Raw genomic sequence first — 17,679 nt, forward strand, 5'->3', positions numbered from 1 at the left:
TTCAGTCATGGCAGGCTGCTTTAAAACATTGCGAAGGGGCATGTCCCACCAAAGCCTTCACTTACCAGGAAACTGGGACAGAGGGGAGGACATCCTATTGGGACTCTAAATGAGAGAAGCATGGGAGAATAGCAAAGTAGAAGGATCCAGAGGGTCCTAGAAACCTACAAGTAGAACATTATGATAGGCAGATTTGGGCCCAGGGGTCCCGCTCAAACTAAGGCACCAGCCAAGGACAATACAGGTGGTAAACTTTAAACCCCTACCCAGATCTAGCCAATGGTCAGAACAGTTTCCACACTTGAGCGGAGAGTGTGATATGACTTTCTCACGTACTCTGGTGCCTCACATTTGACCATGTCCCCTGGAGGGGGAGACCTGGTGGCACTCAGAGGAAGGACTTGATACCCTATGAGCATATACAGGGGGAGGTAATCCCCCTCAGGAACAGTCATAGGGGAGGGGAATAAGGGGAAAATGGGAGGGAGGGAAGAATGGGAGGACACAAGGGATGGGATAACCATTGAGATGTAACAAGAATAAATTAATAATAAAAAATTAAAAAAAAAAACATTGCGAAGGTCCTCATTTCAGATAGTACCTGAGTGCCTAGCACGAGGCCTGCCACATGGCACATGTCCAGTGTGTGTCTATTCAATGAGTGGTTGGACCAATAAATAATATCTGTGTGCTCTTCCATAAATAGTGAAGGATAATTATAAATTCCATAAATACTTAAAATTGCTTTTCTCTTTATGGTTGTGATGCTTGATGAGAATATATTCTAAATGTGTCTATTAAATCTTTTTTATATCTATGGAATAATTTTTGGCTAAAGGTGATAAATTTTGAGAGAAGAGCATGCCTTTTGAAAATGAAATCTTATAAAGTAATGATTTGTTAAAGTGTGTATAGCAGAACACTGGTTCCCCCTTTGAGGTTGTAATAGCTGTTAAAGGAAACACGGTCTGTAGGCTAACTGGAGTTCTGGGGAAACTGGATTAATCAGCTTTCTCCACCATGCGATGCCCAGAGCTCTTAGGAATAAGAGAAAGGACAATATGTAGCCAGGGTGTTCCTGCATCAACACCTTGGCCTGTAGTACAGTGCATAGGGCAAAGTTGTTTGTTTTGTTGGTTTGGGCATTTTATATTGCTGATAGCCCAGTTTAGATTGAAATTCCTCAGAAGCTAGAGAGTGTTTATGTCTGTGCTAAGGGCCCAATTCACACCACTTTCCTCATGCACCACACCCTGCTTTGCATAACTAAAGAGGAAAACCAACCAACAAACAAAAAGAACCAAAACATTCCTTTATGTGTCATGACAGGTTATCAGACATCTCCAGTGGGCTGTGCGGCCTCTGAGTATGGTTTCACAAACAGGCCTGCAGCCCCAGTGGCTCTGCAGTAACCTCCCAGGACTGTCCCATAAATGCAGGTTCTCTGCACCGTAATTACCAGCTCTCTCTTTGGTAGAGACACGGGCATCTAGGAGTAATTGCTAGGGATCTCACAGGTCCAGATTTATAAGAGGCAAAAGCCTTGTATTTACCTCGGGGGTGATCAGGTATTCAAACTGTGCAGTGGAAGGGATGCTATTGATCACAGAATGAGGGGGAAGAGCCTGAGTTTTCACCTCAGTATTTTTCTCACTGGGTGAGAGCCCAGCTCACTAGATTTATCACAGAAAGGCCTATGGGGAATAATTCTCCTCTTCTCTAGCTCTCATGTCTTTCTTGAGTTTTATATGCAGCAATAAGTCTGACCTGACTGTAATCAGAACCCTTCGTTGTCTGCAGACAGAACTGGCTTGTTTGTACCAGAAACTAGGAATGTGAAATCTTGGACCAGTCTAAAAATCTAACCCCGTGACTTTGGTGATTTTCTTCTAGAGATCTCAGGGAATACGGAGGACATCCCGCTGGTGCGCTGGAGGCAGCAATGGCTGGAGAACGGTACTTTGCTTTTTCACATCCATCACCAAGATGGTGCTCCAAGTCTCCCTGGACAAGACCCAACTGAGGAGCCCCAGCATGAGTCAGCAGAAGAGGAGCTGAGGATCCTCCACATCTCTGTCATGGTAAGAGCAGCCTAGCCGCAGCCTTCTGGCCATAAGTAGCCTGTGCTCACTCTTGATATGAAGAGACTTGATGCCAGCATTGTATTCATCAGTTTGTCGTCTTGATGACACAATATCCAAGGTGATTGCGTATGAAGGAGCATGCAGTTCTGGGGGGTCAAGGGCATAGTCTCTGTGTCAGTTCAGCTCTGGGGCGGACACTTGCGGCTATTTACATCATAACATATGGCTATGGCTGGGGCAGGTATGGCAGAGGTGGCACCCTAAACAGAAAGCCAGAGGGCTCTATAGTTCCCTCAGAGGACTTCTCGGAGGCTCCGCCTCTTAAAGGTTCCACACCAACCCCCAACACTGCCATTCTCAGGGCTGTGAGAGGGGACATATAAACCACTGCAGTAGTCACAGCTGGGTAAAATCTAAATCCAGGGAGATCACTGAACACGGTAAGATGTAAACCTCTCATTTTGGGAGAACGCATCCACGTGTGCCGTGAAAGTTCAGCTCTTTCTACAGCATCGGTTCCCAACTGTTTCCTCTGGGATGTTTTAGAGAGCTTACTCCAAGGAAGTGCCTTTTTTGTTGTTTGGGTTTTTTTTTTTTTTTTTTTTTTTTTAATGACTTAATCTCCAAGCTGATTGCTACTACCAACTCTTCTTTCCTTTTATCCCAACTGGGAGAAATCAGAACCCTGGGTTTTCTCTTATCCCACAGTGAAGGGTACACTAATAGATGCTCTGTAGCCCAGTTCAAACCTTCACCGTCATCACCCCATCTATATGGCAATATGGAACTTCAGCAACATGATGACGTTCTTCCAAAACACTAGGAATCTGTTCTCAAGAATATCACTAAGAGTGGATGCTATAATGACAGGCCTGTGAGGGATGTGGGATTTGCTTTGGTAATGTCTTGTTTACTGGTGAATACTTAGCAATAGAAAAATGTATGCACATAGCCAATGCATTGTGAGTATTTGTGGAACAAATGCATACATTTTCAGTGGAGACAGAAAGTATGCATTTCATTTGACATCTAATGTGTTGGTGAGCCAGGGCTCTATCTATTTCTAAAGAGAGTATGCTGACACTGGACTGGTTCCTCATGGGCTCTGTGTAGTACATGGCTCCCTCTGCACTAACATGCTCACAACTGGCCCAGCCCAGGTATTCGTGTAGCTTTAATTCATCTCTTACTTTGATATCGTTACATGTTGTTTAGTTCTACCCAGCACTGCATTAGTCTCTGCTACAGCACAGTGAGCAGAGTACGTTTTTTATATTTTGTTTTTGATGGTAGCCTGGAAGAAAAATAGTACATTATATATAGCATAAAAATCTCCATTACCCCAAATTTAGGATGCAAAAGTATTTCCCCATAAAAATTCTAGTTATAAAAACCTGGCACATCTATATTAACGTAGCCATTCAAACTGGCAATTGTCCAGTCCAGACACTGACCCAGTGTCTATACATCTTAATGAACTTCTGGATAGTGAGAGTAACACGAAGCTTCACTTTGGAGTTTATGCTTCTATTATCAATTACACTTGATGCATGTGTTCACCACACAATAAAGGAAAAATCCATGACACTTAAAACTAGAAAAACAAATGGCCTTATACCCTCTTTTGTTTTCAATAACTCATCTACCTTTTACCTGCATTCTGTCTACTACAAGTTGTTTACAGTAAAGTGACTTTTATTTCTTGAAATAGTGATTTAAGTCTCTCGAAATGTAAACATTTGATTTCTTCTCTAGTCAGTGTCCTCATAGATAACTGGAGTGATAGGTTACCTACATGGACATAGGCACTTGTGGATAATGGGTTCTTGAACAGAAAATGGTGAACTCCAATTTCTGGGTAAGACTGTAAATGAAGTGAAGAAAGGAGATACTCTGCATCACAATTGAAGTCAGTCAGTTGACTCATGGGCGACAGCACTTGTGGGCCTCTAGTAAAAAGCTAGTATTCTGTCCCAGGGAAGGGTATCCTCTTCAGTGCGAGCTATGGCTTCCAGAGAATGGTGGCCTCAAACAGCCACACCCAATCATCTTGGGCCTAGATCAAGTTCACGTTTATGGCAGCAATGTCCCCCATAACCTCCTAGTCCCAAACTTGTGCTCACAAGCCATTTTAGTTCTGTCTTCTGTTTGATTTAAGACCATTTCGAATGGCTTGGCTTTTTCATACCAAAAATGTAAAACCCAGATAAAACTCCAAGGATGAACATTTGGTGTGATCACATCAGAACATGGGGTCCTGACTCCTAGAGGTTAAGACCAAGGCTATGTGAGGAGAGGGCAGCAACAGCCAGAGTTGGGGGGGAGGGGGTTGGCAGAGGAAAAGGATACAAGGTAAAAAACTGGCCCAAGAGCGACTGCAGCTTTCCCTAGAGGCTGCATCACACAGTCAGGGCAGCAAGGATGCTACCATCCATCCTTAGAATGAGATGTTCTATCAAGTTGTCCAGAATGTACATGTGTGCACATGCATATTCGTTAGTAGCTTTAAAGAGTAAGAAGATGTTGATCAAGAATTCCACAGGGCTTTAGGGAATACATTGTGCTATACCAATACCTATGAGACACCCTACACGTTAATGCCTGAGTTGAGCGTCCCTGAGCAGGGATTAGTACGCAGCTGACACTAGAATGAAGAGGAAACAGTGTCAGCCTTGCAGTCAGCTTTCAGACCCTTCTTCTGTGTTTCCAGTTCCCCATCACAGGCCAGCAGTAACATTTAATTTTTCTAATAAAATGGGGCATTCCTTTCAGCTTCCTTTTGGTATACTGAATCTCATTTTCAGCCAGGCTGGAGAATGCAGAGGTTTAAAGGGTACAAGGACGAGGACGGCAAGTGTTGGGTTGCCTTCAGGATGTGGTCAGGCTTCATCTCCATCGGCGTTTAGAAAGTCTTCGACCTCAGCTGTTGTGTGCAATCTCAACGTGAAGAGACAATAGCCGTCTTCCCACCCATCCTCGTCAAAAGTGGCTCAACACGGAGCCTGCGACAAACGCACCTGGCCTCCCCTCTCTGCTCCATTCTCATTCCACGCGACGCACCCACCCATGCTACCTCACCGTCCTTAGGCTGCTTCTCCAGAAACAGTTTCAAAGTCTGAAGTTGAGGATCTGCCCTCAGCTCAGAAATCAAGCCTGAGGGTATCCTGTTTGAAGATGTCGTTCCGAGAGTCTCTGATGGTTTCTTCTGAAGAGACTCGGGGATTGGTAGAGTGTATTTGATTCACTTTATACCATATCCTTTAGAGGTAATGTAGGCAGCTACTTGAGGCATCTGGAGAAGCAGCCTGATAAATGTCAGAAGAGAGTAAAACCCTTTGGCTACTAATAGTCTCGGACAGTGGCATGATTTCACCTCGATTCTCTTACACATGAAATAACAATAGCACGGCTGTTTTCCTATGGACTCTAATGCTCAATAGTGATACTCTTTTTTAATTTCAAATTAGAATATTTGAAAAATAGAAACATAAAGGTTATTATCAAAACATGAGTATGCCCCCCTGTTTCTCTCCCTCTAAGAAGTTGAATATTTAAAAACTTACCAGGCAATCTTAAATATTTCCAATATGTGCACCAGGGATGGATGGTTTTGTAAAAGCCTTCAAGTTTACCTTTCTGTGTATTCACACTTTTCTCAGGTGTGTTGCCTAAATGCAGAGCCTAACATTTGCTTTCATGTCATGCTTTCACTATATTTTATTTTAAACACAACATATAAGGAATGATAGAATGACCAATAATATATCTTTTTGTATTCTTCTGAGTTTACATGAAAGAGAATTGTGCAAACTCTTTCACCAAAAGCACCCAGTACAAATCTGTGATCAACAAAACCAGGGGCTTGCACAAAACCAATATTCTAGCTGGGCACTTGGCAATTTAAAACTTTGGAAAAGCTTTCTTTTTTTTTTTTATTTTTCAATCACATCCTAAAAATTTTTGAATTATTTTTTCAAAAGAGTCACCATTCCTTCATCACATACAATAATTGGATTTCCCTCCTGAAACCTCACGTTATTGCTTTGAGGGTCAAAGGATATATTTTAACCTCTTGCATGATTCAAACTTGGCTGAAGAGATTTATTTCGAATTTTATAGGATAATTGACACTTAGAACCATGACAGTATGAAAGCATATTCTTTTGCAAACTCCTGAACTAGTGATAGCAGAATTGATGAATTAAAACCGAGTGTGAATTTTAAACCAAAAGTAAAAAAAGAAAAAAGAAAAAAGAAAAAAAGCTCTGCAACAAGGCAAATTGTTTATTCCACAGAAGACTAGATTTTGACCCGATTTATAACAGATAGACACTGCAGATTTAAATCTCTACATGGTACTTGTGGTAATTTACCATACGATGCACATTTTTCTCTTTAGAGTATGTAAAAAGAATTTAATGGTGCATAATAGACTTTAAATGCATTATCTCTGTATTTCATAGCTGTAATTAGAGATGGCAATGTTAATAGATTTTCTAAATGCCCATAGGTTGGTTAAGTTTTCCCCAGCAACTAGCTGTCTACTTTTTGTTGTGATAACTCCTATTGCATTAGTCATGTGACTGGTCTTATACACATCTGTCCATGGCATCACAAGATATTTTCCCTTTCATTAACAAAATGAGGGAGTGGGGGAGCAGTTTCTAAGATAATCAACAAGCTCCCTAAAACAATTGTCTTTGCTCTGTTTGCTTGGAAAACAACTATGCAAAAATCCTGGAGGTACCCTGCCTCACTGGGACTGATGCCCAGACTTCAGTAGGATTTGTCTTCCAGACCTCCCTCACCTGTCACTGTGAAATGGCTCTTCTCCTGCCAGGAAGCACTGCACTCAGTTATGTGTGAGTTCCTTTGCTGATTCAGTGGCTCATCCCTTCTGCTTCTAATCGGTGACTCTCTGTGTCCTGTACCTTCAGAGCCTGGCTACAGTATAAACCTGTCCTTGATTGAGAGCTGCAGGCATAGGCTTCTCATGCTGATTTTTACCACTGCAGGTAATGTACTGACCTTTCTGAAAGCTTCATTATCCCATCTGTCGGATGAGTGCATTGGTGAGGCCTTCCAGCATTAGACAGTAGAGCCACACTCAGGCCTATGATGGAGTTCCACTACAGGACTTCATATGAAGATGAGAGAGACAACACTTCCCTGATTAGAAAACAAACAAACAAAAAAACAAAAAAACAGTAGATTTTCAAACAAGAGATTCCCATGACTGGAAGGTTGTTTTCAGCCTCTGGGATCATAGCCTGGCTCCTTCACACTGTTTCTATTGTATTGTTCCTAAAGGTTAGCTTCTGACAGGTCCACTCACTGTTTCTTCTTCTTTCTTTCTTTCTTTCTTTCTTCTTCTTCTTCTTCTTCTTCTTTTTTTTTTTTTTTACATTCTGATGATTTCTTATGTTTGAAGTTTCCTTTACTCTTTATGTGACCTCTTTGGTGACCTCTCCTAACCATAGCTTTTCCAACTTGTTTCCCACTGTTTCTGTTTCCCTTTTCTCTAATTCTACCTCCTAAGAGGGGAAAAACAGGCGGATCGAACCAGTTACCCTAGTTCCTGTTTCTTCAATGGTTTCATATCATGTTAACCCATAGGTAGATGTAATCCTAATCTTTTCATGTTGGCTGTAGTTAAGGTGGTTTAGTGACAAACTCCTGCTCCTGGCACAGCTGGGAACAGCATAATTGTGTGTGTGTGTGTGTGTGTGTGTGTGTGTGTGTGTGCACGCGTGTGCGCGTGTGCGCTGAATAACAATGCTTTCACTGTTTATTTGTTTAGCATGATAAGCACACTAAGATCTAACTTGAAGAGCTGTGAATAGTCAAAAGATGATGTAGGCATCCTCGCTATCACTAACCATCATCATCAACACCATAATCATCAAAATCTGAATGTGCATTTGCTACAAGACAGATATTATTTTAAGTGCTTTCAATGTATATAGACTTTTTTTTTCCTATTCGCATCACTACACTATACATTACAAATTGTCACTGTCTGCTCTTACAAAAGAGGTGACTAAGGAATAAGAAGGCTAAACCCTAATTTTAAAAGCTATTAATTTGCTGGTGCAGAATTTGAATCTGGATAGTTGGCACAGTTTAGGCTCATGTGATAACAGGTATGTCTTTGTTGCTGTGTGCATTTGTATGCGTGTGGGTGATGCACGCGCACATGCACGTGCACACACACACACACACACACACACATTAAAACATATACATAGACAACATATGTGTGGAGGTGAGTAGACAACCTTACCACATTTGTTTGAAGCAGAGTTTATTTGTTGTTTTTCTGCAAATGTACAGGCTAGCAGGAGCATACTCTTCTGGGATGAGCTCATCTTGTCCTAGTAGGAGCCCAGACATTTGTGCTCTGCACCCAATTTTTGCACGGATACTGGGGATTCTACATCAGGCCCCTCATACTTTACCAGCTGAGCATCTCACTGGCCTTTTCGTCTGTACTTGTAGAGGTGCCCAACTCATGTCTGTCCTAATGGAAGTAACCAACCTGACTGTAGTACTTACGTGTAGCAGAAAGTGTTGTTTTCTGAACCTGTGCTGAGCCTGGTCTGGTACAGTCCCTTTTGTTGCTTTGGCACATCAAGTCTGTGGGCACTAGGACCCACGGCCCTGCTAGAACACAGAGCTTTCTGAGCCTATACCATGCAGCTGACCTCAGAAGCTCAGATTCCTTTCAGCCTCACTAAACCCACCTGCTAACCTTGGCTTCCACTGCCCCTCCTCACAGCTGGCTTTGAGCTTATTGGCAAGGAAAGAAGGGACCAGCCGGGGAATTCCAACTCTGAAATTGTTAGTCGTATAATGATAAACTCAGGCTTCTCTCTATATACAGTTTTGTCCTCTTGCAGGAAAGTTTTAAGAATCAGAATGATTTTTCTTCTTCTTTTTTTTTTTTTAAGCATTGCCGATCTGCCATAGATTTAAATGAAGCATTGACTCATTCTCTCATTTCAATATTGAGTCTTTCATTTGACTGTATTTTTCAGGCTTCAGACATCTTTAAAGATACTAAAGAGATAGAAATTAAGTATTACAAGGTTCTTCTTTCACAGAACATTTAATCATTTTATTAATATTGATGTTTGCAGATAGCCCTTGGCAGACCTGAGAGTTGAGTGAACCAGCTGTCTCCTTTCTAGTCCTTTCTTGTTTGTATCTTCCTTCAGCTTTTCTGGATATCCTAAGCTTCAGTGAGGCCTTCCAGCTTTCCCAGCTTTCCAGAAACCAAGGAAAACAATAAACAGGCGGGATTTTCATGAATATTTTGCTGCCTTTGAACCATTTGATGTGATATTCTGTCCAGGAATTTGGACCATTTTGTATAGAAACTGACAATATACTTTTGAGTGTTTAGTTTCCCCAAATCCCTGAAGATTCTTATAAGAGCAGGAGTCATAATCTTTATGATGTTTAAATCAATTATCAGGGATTGAAGCACTTGGCACTCTCTCAGAAGACCCTAGTTTGGTTCACATGAGCCACAGAGATGTTGACAAACAACTGTAGCTTCAGTTACATGTGAGATAATACTTTCTGACCTCCTGGGGCATCTGTACACATGGTGCGCGCACGCACACACACACACAAAGTAAATCTTTAAGCCGATATTCAAATTAATGAAGTTGTTCCTCACTGAGCCCTTTATTCTATCCACAGCACCACACAAGATCCTTTTTATGCCCAACACCAAATATTTTCCATAGGAATTTTTTGAAATGAGTGAAGATGACTCCATGTTCCACATGTGAACATTGACACTTAGGGAAATGTCCGATGCACCATGAGATGTGAGTCCTGGCCTCACAGCTCTTGTATCCAGATTCATCTTTGCTACAGTATCCCCTGAGTAGGTAGCTTTGGGGTTGCCTGGTCTGTCAAGACCTCCAAACTGCAAAGTAGTTTTGTTTCTTTCAGCTAGCACAGCAGAAATCCTATACTTGACGAAGATTAGGAAGATATATATGGAACTGAGCGCATTGCCACCATCGTATGATCTCTAGGCTACTTCAAAAGGTGAAGGGCTGCTTTGGACCATGAGAGCCAGGCTTCCAACCAAGACTGGCATTGGCTCTGAGTAAACACTGGTCTTTGAGAACCATATTAAGGCTGTAAGTTCTACAGCACTGAGTTGCCATTACATGGCTTACTGCAAGGGTTTTGCTATCAGAGACTGAGTCAAATCATAAGCCTATGACTTACTAGATTTTCTAGTTACATTGTGGAAATTGCTTTATCTCTTTAAACTCTCTTTAGAACAGGGACAATAAAAAAATCTTACTCGAGGGGCTGTTTTGATGACTACGTAAGGGGTTCTTATGGAGCACTTCCTACAGTGCCTGGACTATTGGAAATGCCCAGTAAATACCAGCTAGGTAAATTCTCAGAGTACTATGCAAACTGCCTGTAACAATTCAGTGTGCAAGGTGTTACCCATGGGGCCACTACCCCAGGGAGCCATAAAAGCAGCTGGGATCATAGCAACCCCTCCAGGAGTCCTGGAGGATCTGTGCTTAGGGAAAAGATTGAAGCAATTAGGTCCATGAAAGCAGCAGAATTGGTCTATTACAAACTATAGCGTGTGTTCATGGATATCCAGGCACTGATAGGCCTCTGTTTCATTGTTTACAAGGTTTCCTAGCAGGTATCCTAGCAAGTATCCTATGGTTTAGGCTGATAATCCCATCTCCAACTCATTAGTGGACTTAATTTTTAATCAACCCATGTGATGTCATTATGGGAATTCCTTTTCTTTCCAGGTATCCATGTATACAAAGATTGTTATTTCTTCTGTTTACAGTCACAAAAAGAAGTCATAGAATGATTGGCAATACTCAGGGCTAACATTGGGGGAAAACAGAGATTCTGATTCCTGGTGCTGTTGTCTTTCTCCAGACGATACTGCTGTTTCTTCTTAGCGTACCAATCAATCAATTTGAGGATTCTTTTATAGACTTGAAGTAGCCTTTAAGTCTGACTGTAAACTTGCACCCTCAGGCTCTCACTACAGACATAATAGACTTGAATATAGAATGTGGAGCCAGCTATCAACCCACAGAGAGAACCTTGCAGGGACAAATATTATCTAAACTAATGGCCTGTAGAGGGCACCTGATAAGCTTGTCCAGCTTTGAGGGCATGTGAGCTGTTTCAAGTGTTCAACTCCTACCAAAGCAGTTCCCAAACTACCATATGTAATATGTAATATATTGGTATGACTGTTTCCCAACAATTAAAAAAAAAAAGCAATCAGTGAGCCACGTTAGGACTATATGCTATAGTTTGTGAGCTTGATCAAATAAATTCTCATCTTGTCTTTAGAACTTAAGGAGACTGAAATGTAATAACCTGTCGGATAAGTGCTAAAGTCCCACCTTGAGTGTAAACAATGACAGCACACTATTTTAGTCAGATCTCCATAAATTGATTGTAATCGCTCCTTAAGACATACATTATTTTTGTGAGAAATTGAAGACCATGTGGTATTCACAAATTCAGATGAACTTCTAAGCACACTATTTCTGTGAGATGTTGATAGGTTTATTCAAGACACACCTTGGTAAGAGCAAAATAATGCTTATACTTGACAGGAGAATGTAAGCAGTATATTCATGGTATGCTTTTTTTTTTTTCATTTGTAATAGTGATGGTTACTGCTTGGTTTCAACTTTGCTGCAACACTGCTGACTTTTATGAAATGTCAGGATATGTAAAAACTCCTCTGTAGCAAACACTCACTATAAATGCACAACAATGAATGTAGAACTGTGCTTCCAAATGCAGTGTAACAATAAAGGTAGCTTGCGTGGAGAGTGGTATAGGATGCTTTCAAAGCCTACTGCTTTCTTGCATCCTTGCTTAGGCTCAGGGTGGACAAAGGCATTCAGACCTTGCCTTATCATGTCAACTTTTCGGTGTCTGCTGAAGTTCAGTAGAGGTCTTGCTTTTCTGAGACGATGATGTCAGTAGCCTGAAGTTGTGGAGAGATCAGGGAAGGGCAGGTACTTTTAGCTGCTGCCTTTCTATTTCTGATTCCTCCCATCCTGGTACCTCTACCACTGCTGCTGACATCCTTGAATAGCCAGAGATGAGTCAAGTTGCTGACTAACTTGGGATGAATCAGATGTCGATTTGTTGATGTTGTGCGGTGGCTGGCAAAACTAAGTGCTACATTGAGCAGTCTCAATACCTGTATTTGGGGCTTGTACAACGACTTTTGGTGGCCTGTGATGTACATTCTGCCACCCAATAGCATAAAGAAGGCAGGGCTAAATAGAAGATGTGTTTGGAAGATGTGGTGCCAGATATTCATTCATTTTCTTCTGTACTATATCTTGTCTAAGGAGGGTTATGAAAGGGTTTGGGACTCAGGCGTGCAGATATTTGTAACTGTGGACATGACAGAAGCTGACATTTTCTGGCTTTAGACGCATTCTTACAGAGCGAGGTAAGTTGTCATAACAGACGGGACAAACCTGGGAGGGTTCTGTATCCTAGCAGTGATATCAAAGCGGCCATCTTTTATTCACTTTCCTTTTTCTAAATGCCATGCGGTATGCATATCCAAGTCACCAGCCCTGGATTTCAGATGGCTATGTTGGTACCAATCCTGCAATCATGCAAGGCCTCCTCTTTCTTCTCGCACTCCCCCAAGGACGGGGACAGGACAGCATCATTCCATGCCAAATGGGGCTGTGCTGGGAACTTCTATAGCAGGGCTGCATGAGTAGAAACCCAGCTCTTCTAGAATAACCTGTATTGGACCTTATGAATCATGTCAGTGATGAGGAGAAATAAGCCAGTGAGACTCACAGCTTGGGGGTTAAGATAAGGCCACTGAAATCTAAGTCAGAGGCTAACGTCCCCTTTTTAATCAAAGCCCCCTGAAACCTCAGGTAGGCCCTTGTGACTTTTCATCTCAAAATATGGATTTTGGCTGAAATAAACATTCTGAAAACTCTGTTTTTTTAATGCCATATTTTAATTTACTCTGCATTAGCATTTGTCAAGCATTTTTAATGTAAATTGACTGATGAGTCCAGCTTAAGCTTATTTCATTCTTTATTTGAGATGAAAATACCAATAAAAGCTCAGGTTCGAAAGTCTACTTAATTATCTCATTGCAGGTTAAAAATCATTTTTCATAACACTGATGATGAAATTTAAATGGTTCGCCCTTCTATCAGACGTTGGTGTGCCACGTTCTAGGAACACACAGGCAGGCCCTGTCCTCTTCCTTGGGCATCCCAGGTTAGACGACCTTGCAGGTAGCCTTGGGCTATCACATTCTGGTGTGTGAAAGTGAAGGATGTCTGGGACACAGAGGTCCCTGGTTGACATACTTGAAAGCAATCTATGCAGAAACTGTCATTCCCTGAAGCTACTAGATCTTCTCTTTTTTCCCTCCATTCATTAACATGAAGCAATAGACTGTGGGGAAGTGGGGGGGTGGGGGTTGTGTGGCTATGGGTTAGGTGGAATAGAAGATGTTCCATCTGGGAGGGAGGTGCTCTTTCCCACTGTCTTTGGGAGAGACTTGGTGAAGGTGATCTCTCTCCCCATAGCACAGAGGAGCCTCTTGGCAGGTGACAGAACTTGCTGAGCTTCTCATCACACGGTGTCGGTGGTGTCGACTCTTCTCCTCTCAAGTGTCTCCCTAGATGAACTTCCAACTTTCCCAGCAGGAAGTAATGTGGATGGAGCAACCCTCCCCCCGCCTCACTGCAATCATCAGCCCCTCTCATCACCATCATGCTTATGAAACTGAGTTCAAACTATATTCTCTCCAGGGCAAAGCGCCTTGAGGAGTCCCCTCCAGCCAGAACACTAAAGCTCAAGGTGTCGAACCTGTCACAACCTGACCTTCAGCCTTCATACACATATTTACTCTTTGTCCTAGCCACCCTGAGCACCTCAACTATGCTTCCTGGACCTCCTCACTGTTCAATACTTCCATGTTTTAAGCAGTGACGGCCCTGTGGCTCACAATGATTTTGTCTTTGTGTGGCATCACCTCTTCTAATTCTTGAAAATTCCATCTTCACCTCTTGATTTCCTCTAGGAAACTGGCTCCAACTCTGCTTCCCTCTGTGCTATGTTGAGTCATGATGGACATTTCCCCGTGGTCCTTCTTAATGTATAAGGGTGCCTCCCGTGGAAGGGCATGCCTCACTGGGAGGCAGTAAGCACTTCCGTATCCCAAGTCAGCAGCTGACCATCTGGTAAGAGACCTTAAAGGACTCTGGTAAAGAACACAGCCCTGCGAGAAAGGCTGAACAGGTCTGACCACAGAGCTAAAATTCAGAGATGCACAATGGCTGGATGACTGGGGGCTGGTAAGCAGCCAGGGACCTTCCTATGGATGCTTTTGTCCCTGCCTCTTCCTTTCTGGTGGTCTTGGCTTCCTTTCCTCTCTACATTTGTGGGACTAGAACCTTAAGTGAAGACTGTTACTCACAGCAGAAGTGGGTGGCCATGAGACTATATCTCTTCCATATTGCATATATAATGTATCTCATACATAAATAAGCATGTCATTATCATCATAATTGATTATATTAATAATTTGTTACATATAATAGGTTCATATACATATTTTAGTTGATAGTGAGAAAAAAATGACTGAAAGATTTTTAGAGTGAAAACTCCAGTTCTGAATGTCAGGAGGCATAGAATAAGTCCTGGGGCTGAGGCCACATGGTGGTGTTATGCATTAAAGAAGCTCCCCCCAGGTTCTGGAAGTCTGGGGAGTTTCTTACCCAGCCTTTTGGCGGCAATGCCAGCTGTTCCTTGTTTTCTTGTCCTTGGTGGCTTTTTCACACTTCTGCAGTTTGCAGCCATAATGTCATGATACCTGCTATGTCCCCATCAATTGTTCAGATGTGGGAAGTACATTTGAACCTAACAACAAGTAAAGTGCTGAAATTCACGACTGGCTTCCTGTTCCCATTAGAGTGGAGTCTGGGTTATAAATGACCTATAATAAGGTAGTTCCCACGCAATTCACATTCCAATGTGCTTTCTTTTTTTTTTTTTTTTTTTTTTTTTTTATTAATTTATTCTTGTTACATCTCAATGTTTATCCCATCCCTTGTATTCTCCCATTCCTCCCCCCCCCCTATTTTTCCATTATTCCCCTCCCCTATGACTGTTCCTGAGGGGGTTACCTCCCCCTATATATTCTCATAGGGTATCAAGTCTCTTCTTGGCTACCTGCTGTCCTTCCTCTGAGTGCCACCAGGTCTCCCCCTCCAGGGGACATGGTCAAATGTGAGGCACCATAGTACGTGAGAAAGTCATATCACACTCTCCACTCAACTGTGGAGAATATTCTGACCATTGGCTAGATCTGGGAAGGGGTTTAAAGTTTACCTCCTGTATTGTCCTTGGCTGGTGCCTTAGTTTGAGCGGGACCCCTGGGCCCAAATCTGCCTATCATATTGTTCTACTTGTAGATTTCTAGGACCCTCTGTATCCTTCCAATGTACTTTCTTGATTAAGAGGAAAAAAATACAGTGTTATAGCTGCTGTGGGGTGAGTGGAGCCTTCAGTATGGCTGTGAGGTCTCCCTAGCTTGTGACCCTTATATGTCGTGGTGTGGTGGCAGAGAAAACTGCTGGTCCTGGCAACATCTGGTCCTCCTACAGGCCAGATTGCCCCGCCTCCAAGTCCAGAATGGAGTTATCAAGAGTTTTTCTGTCCTCTCTCCAGTCACTGTAGAAACAGAAACATGAGTGTAAGTGATTTAACAGAAATAAGTACACACAATGTACAGATTTTTTAAAAAATGAGAATTAGAGATTTAGGTTCTAAGCAAAGGGTCCTTTAAAAAAACACACCGTCCCTTTTACAAAACATGTGATCCAGGTTGCCATGGATAATTAAGTGCTAAATAGATGTTAAAAAAAATTGGTGACAAATTTCTTTGCCCTCTCTGGTGATGAGACTATTCATGCGGTGCCCCACAGACTGGGGCAGGAACAGTAAGATCTAAATACAAGTTAATTAATTTTACCAGGAAAAAAACCGTGTCCACTGAGCTGAGCCCTCAGCCATCTCAGAACTGCTTGCTAACAGCACCAAAATACATATGCCAGAGTGAGGCTGGAGAAAGATATCTGGCTCTCTGAAAACACAGCCCTCTTTCTGAACTGAACTGTGAATCCATACAATGCACCTGCTATTTGAACATCTTGGAGGTGAGAAAACTCTCAGCCTACTCCAGCCGGCTTCCTCCCAGGAGGCTGTGTAGCTAAGTTTGTGACCCAATGAGCCAGCCCAAGGCCAACCAGCTACTAGATACAAAGACAGGTGACAAACGGTGTGAGAGTGATGCTACCTCACTGAGACAGTGGGTATCAGCTAGCTGAAGAGTTGTACTCACCAGGGGGCTGCTGTGGGCTAGACACTCTTCTAACACAAGGGTTCTAGAAGGTATCTATACTTAAAATGTGGTTCCTGCATGCCAGTCTAGTCAGCACTATGATGTGAGGAACCCAAAAGTATGGATTCATGTTTAATTGATACCAGCGTATATTTTAGGAGTTGGAAAATACCAGAAGGAGAATGTGTGCTGGGGTTTAAGAGTGGGGTGAACTTAGGCAAATAGGAGGGATGGATTTGGGCACAAAATCATGCTTGGAAATGTCAGGGCAGAAGAAGAGTAAAGGCTCAGAGATGGGCGTAAATAACTGCTCTGTTATCTTGTACCTCTCACACGCACACATGCAAGGAGAGAGAGAGAGAGAGACAGAGACAGAGAGACAGAGAGAGAGACAGAGAGACAGAGAGAGACAGAGAGAGAGAGAGAGAGAGAGAGAGAGAGAGAGAGAGAGAGAGAGAATAAGGTGTTAAGAATAATAAAAAAGAATAAGCCACAACCTTAAAAATGTGGAAAACTGAAAGTTCATGAACACTGTGATCTAAATTAGAATTAATTCACAATGGCACTACCCCGTGGCTGGGAATGGTGAGTCCAGGGTCGCCTGCCCCAGACACAGGATGAGACATTGGCTTGGCAGATGAGGTCAGCCTCACCAGTTGCCTAGGAAGCAGGAGTCTCTGCTGTTCTTCTGTCATGTGATCATCCTTGGCTGGATCAGGCTGACCCACAGATTTGCTCTGCATGATTGAGCCACTGATCAGTAAATTAAAATCCAACAAACAATAGCGCAGTTGAGCCTTTTGTTGTCTCCCATGAGTGGGGAGTGGGGCAAGCCAGGGCTCAGCTTCAAGCTTCCTTTTGCCCTGGCCCGTCTTAAGCTGGTAAGCATCGGGCTTGTGCCCAAGGTCCTGGAGTATGTAGCTGGCATCTGACTGGGAACAAAGAGAGGCACGATCAGCTGTGAAAGAACAAAACAAAAGCTTCTGGGTCAAGCTCTCTACCTCACACCATCACTATTCCACCAGACTCCTACACCTTGCCCCGCCCCCCCCCAAAAAAAACAAGTATAAGAGAGGAAGCCTGAAAACCAGAAGAACAAAGCTGGCAGCATGTGGCAAGGGTGGGTGGTACACCAGGAAAGGAGGAGGCCTGGTAGGGCAGTTG

The 17,679-nt window shown here is 42.7% G+C and overlaps 1 protein-coding gene across 2 annotated transcripts in view; it reads left to right on the forward strand.

The window, feature by feature from the left end:
- Positions 1-17,679, forward strand: part of Astn1 (astrotactin 1) — a 307,273-nt gene that overhangs the window by 111,865 nt on the left and 177,729 nt on the right. For both annotated transcript variants that reach the window (XM_051147649.1, XM_051147650.1), the window contains exon 2: positions 1,894-2,081. In XM_051147649.1, the coding sequence (XP_051003606.1) occupies positions 1,894-2,081 (188 nt within the window). The remainder of the gene's footprint in view (positions 1-1,893; positions 2,082-17,679) is intronic.

Source organism: Acomys russatus, chromosome 6, assembly GCF_903995435.1.
Source record: "Acomys russatus chromosome 6, mAcoRus1.1, whole genome shotgun sequence".
NCBI classification, from domain to species: Eukaryota; Metazoa; Chordata; class Mammalia; order Rodentia; family Muridae; genus Acomys; species Acomys russatus.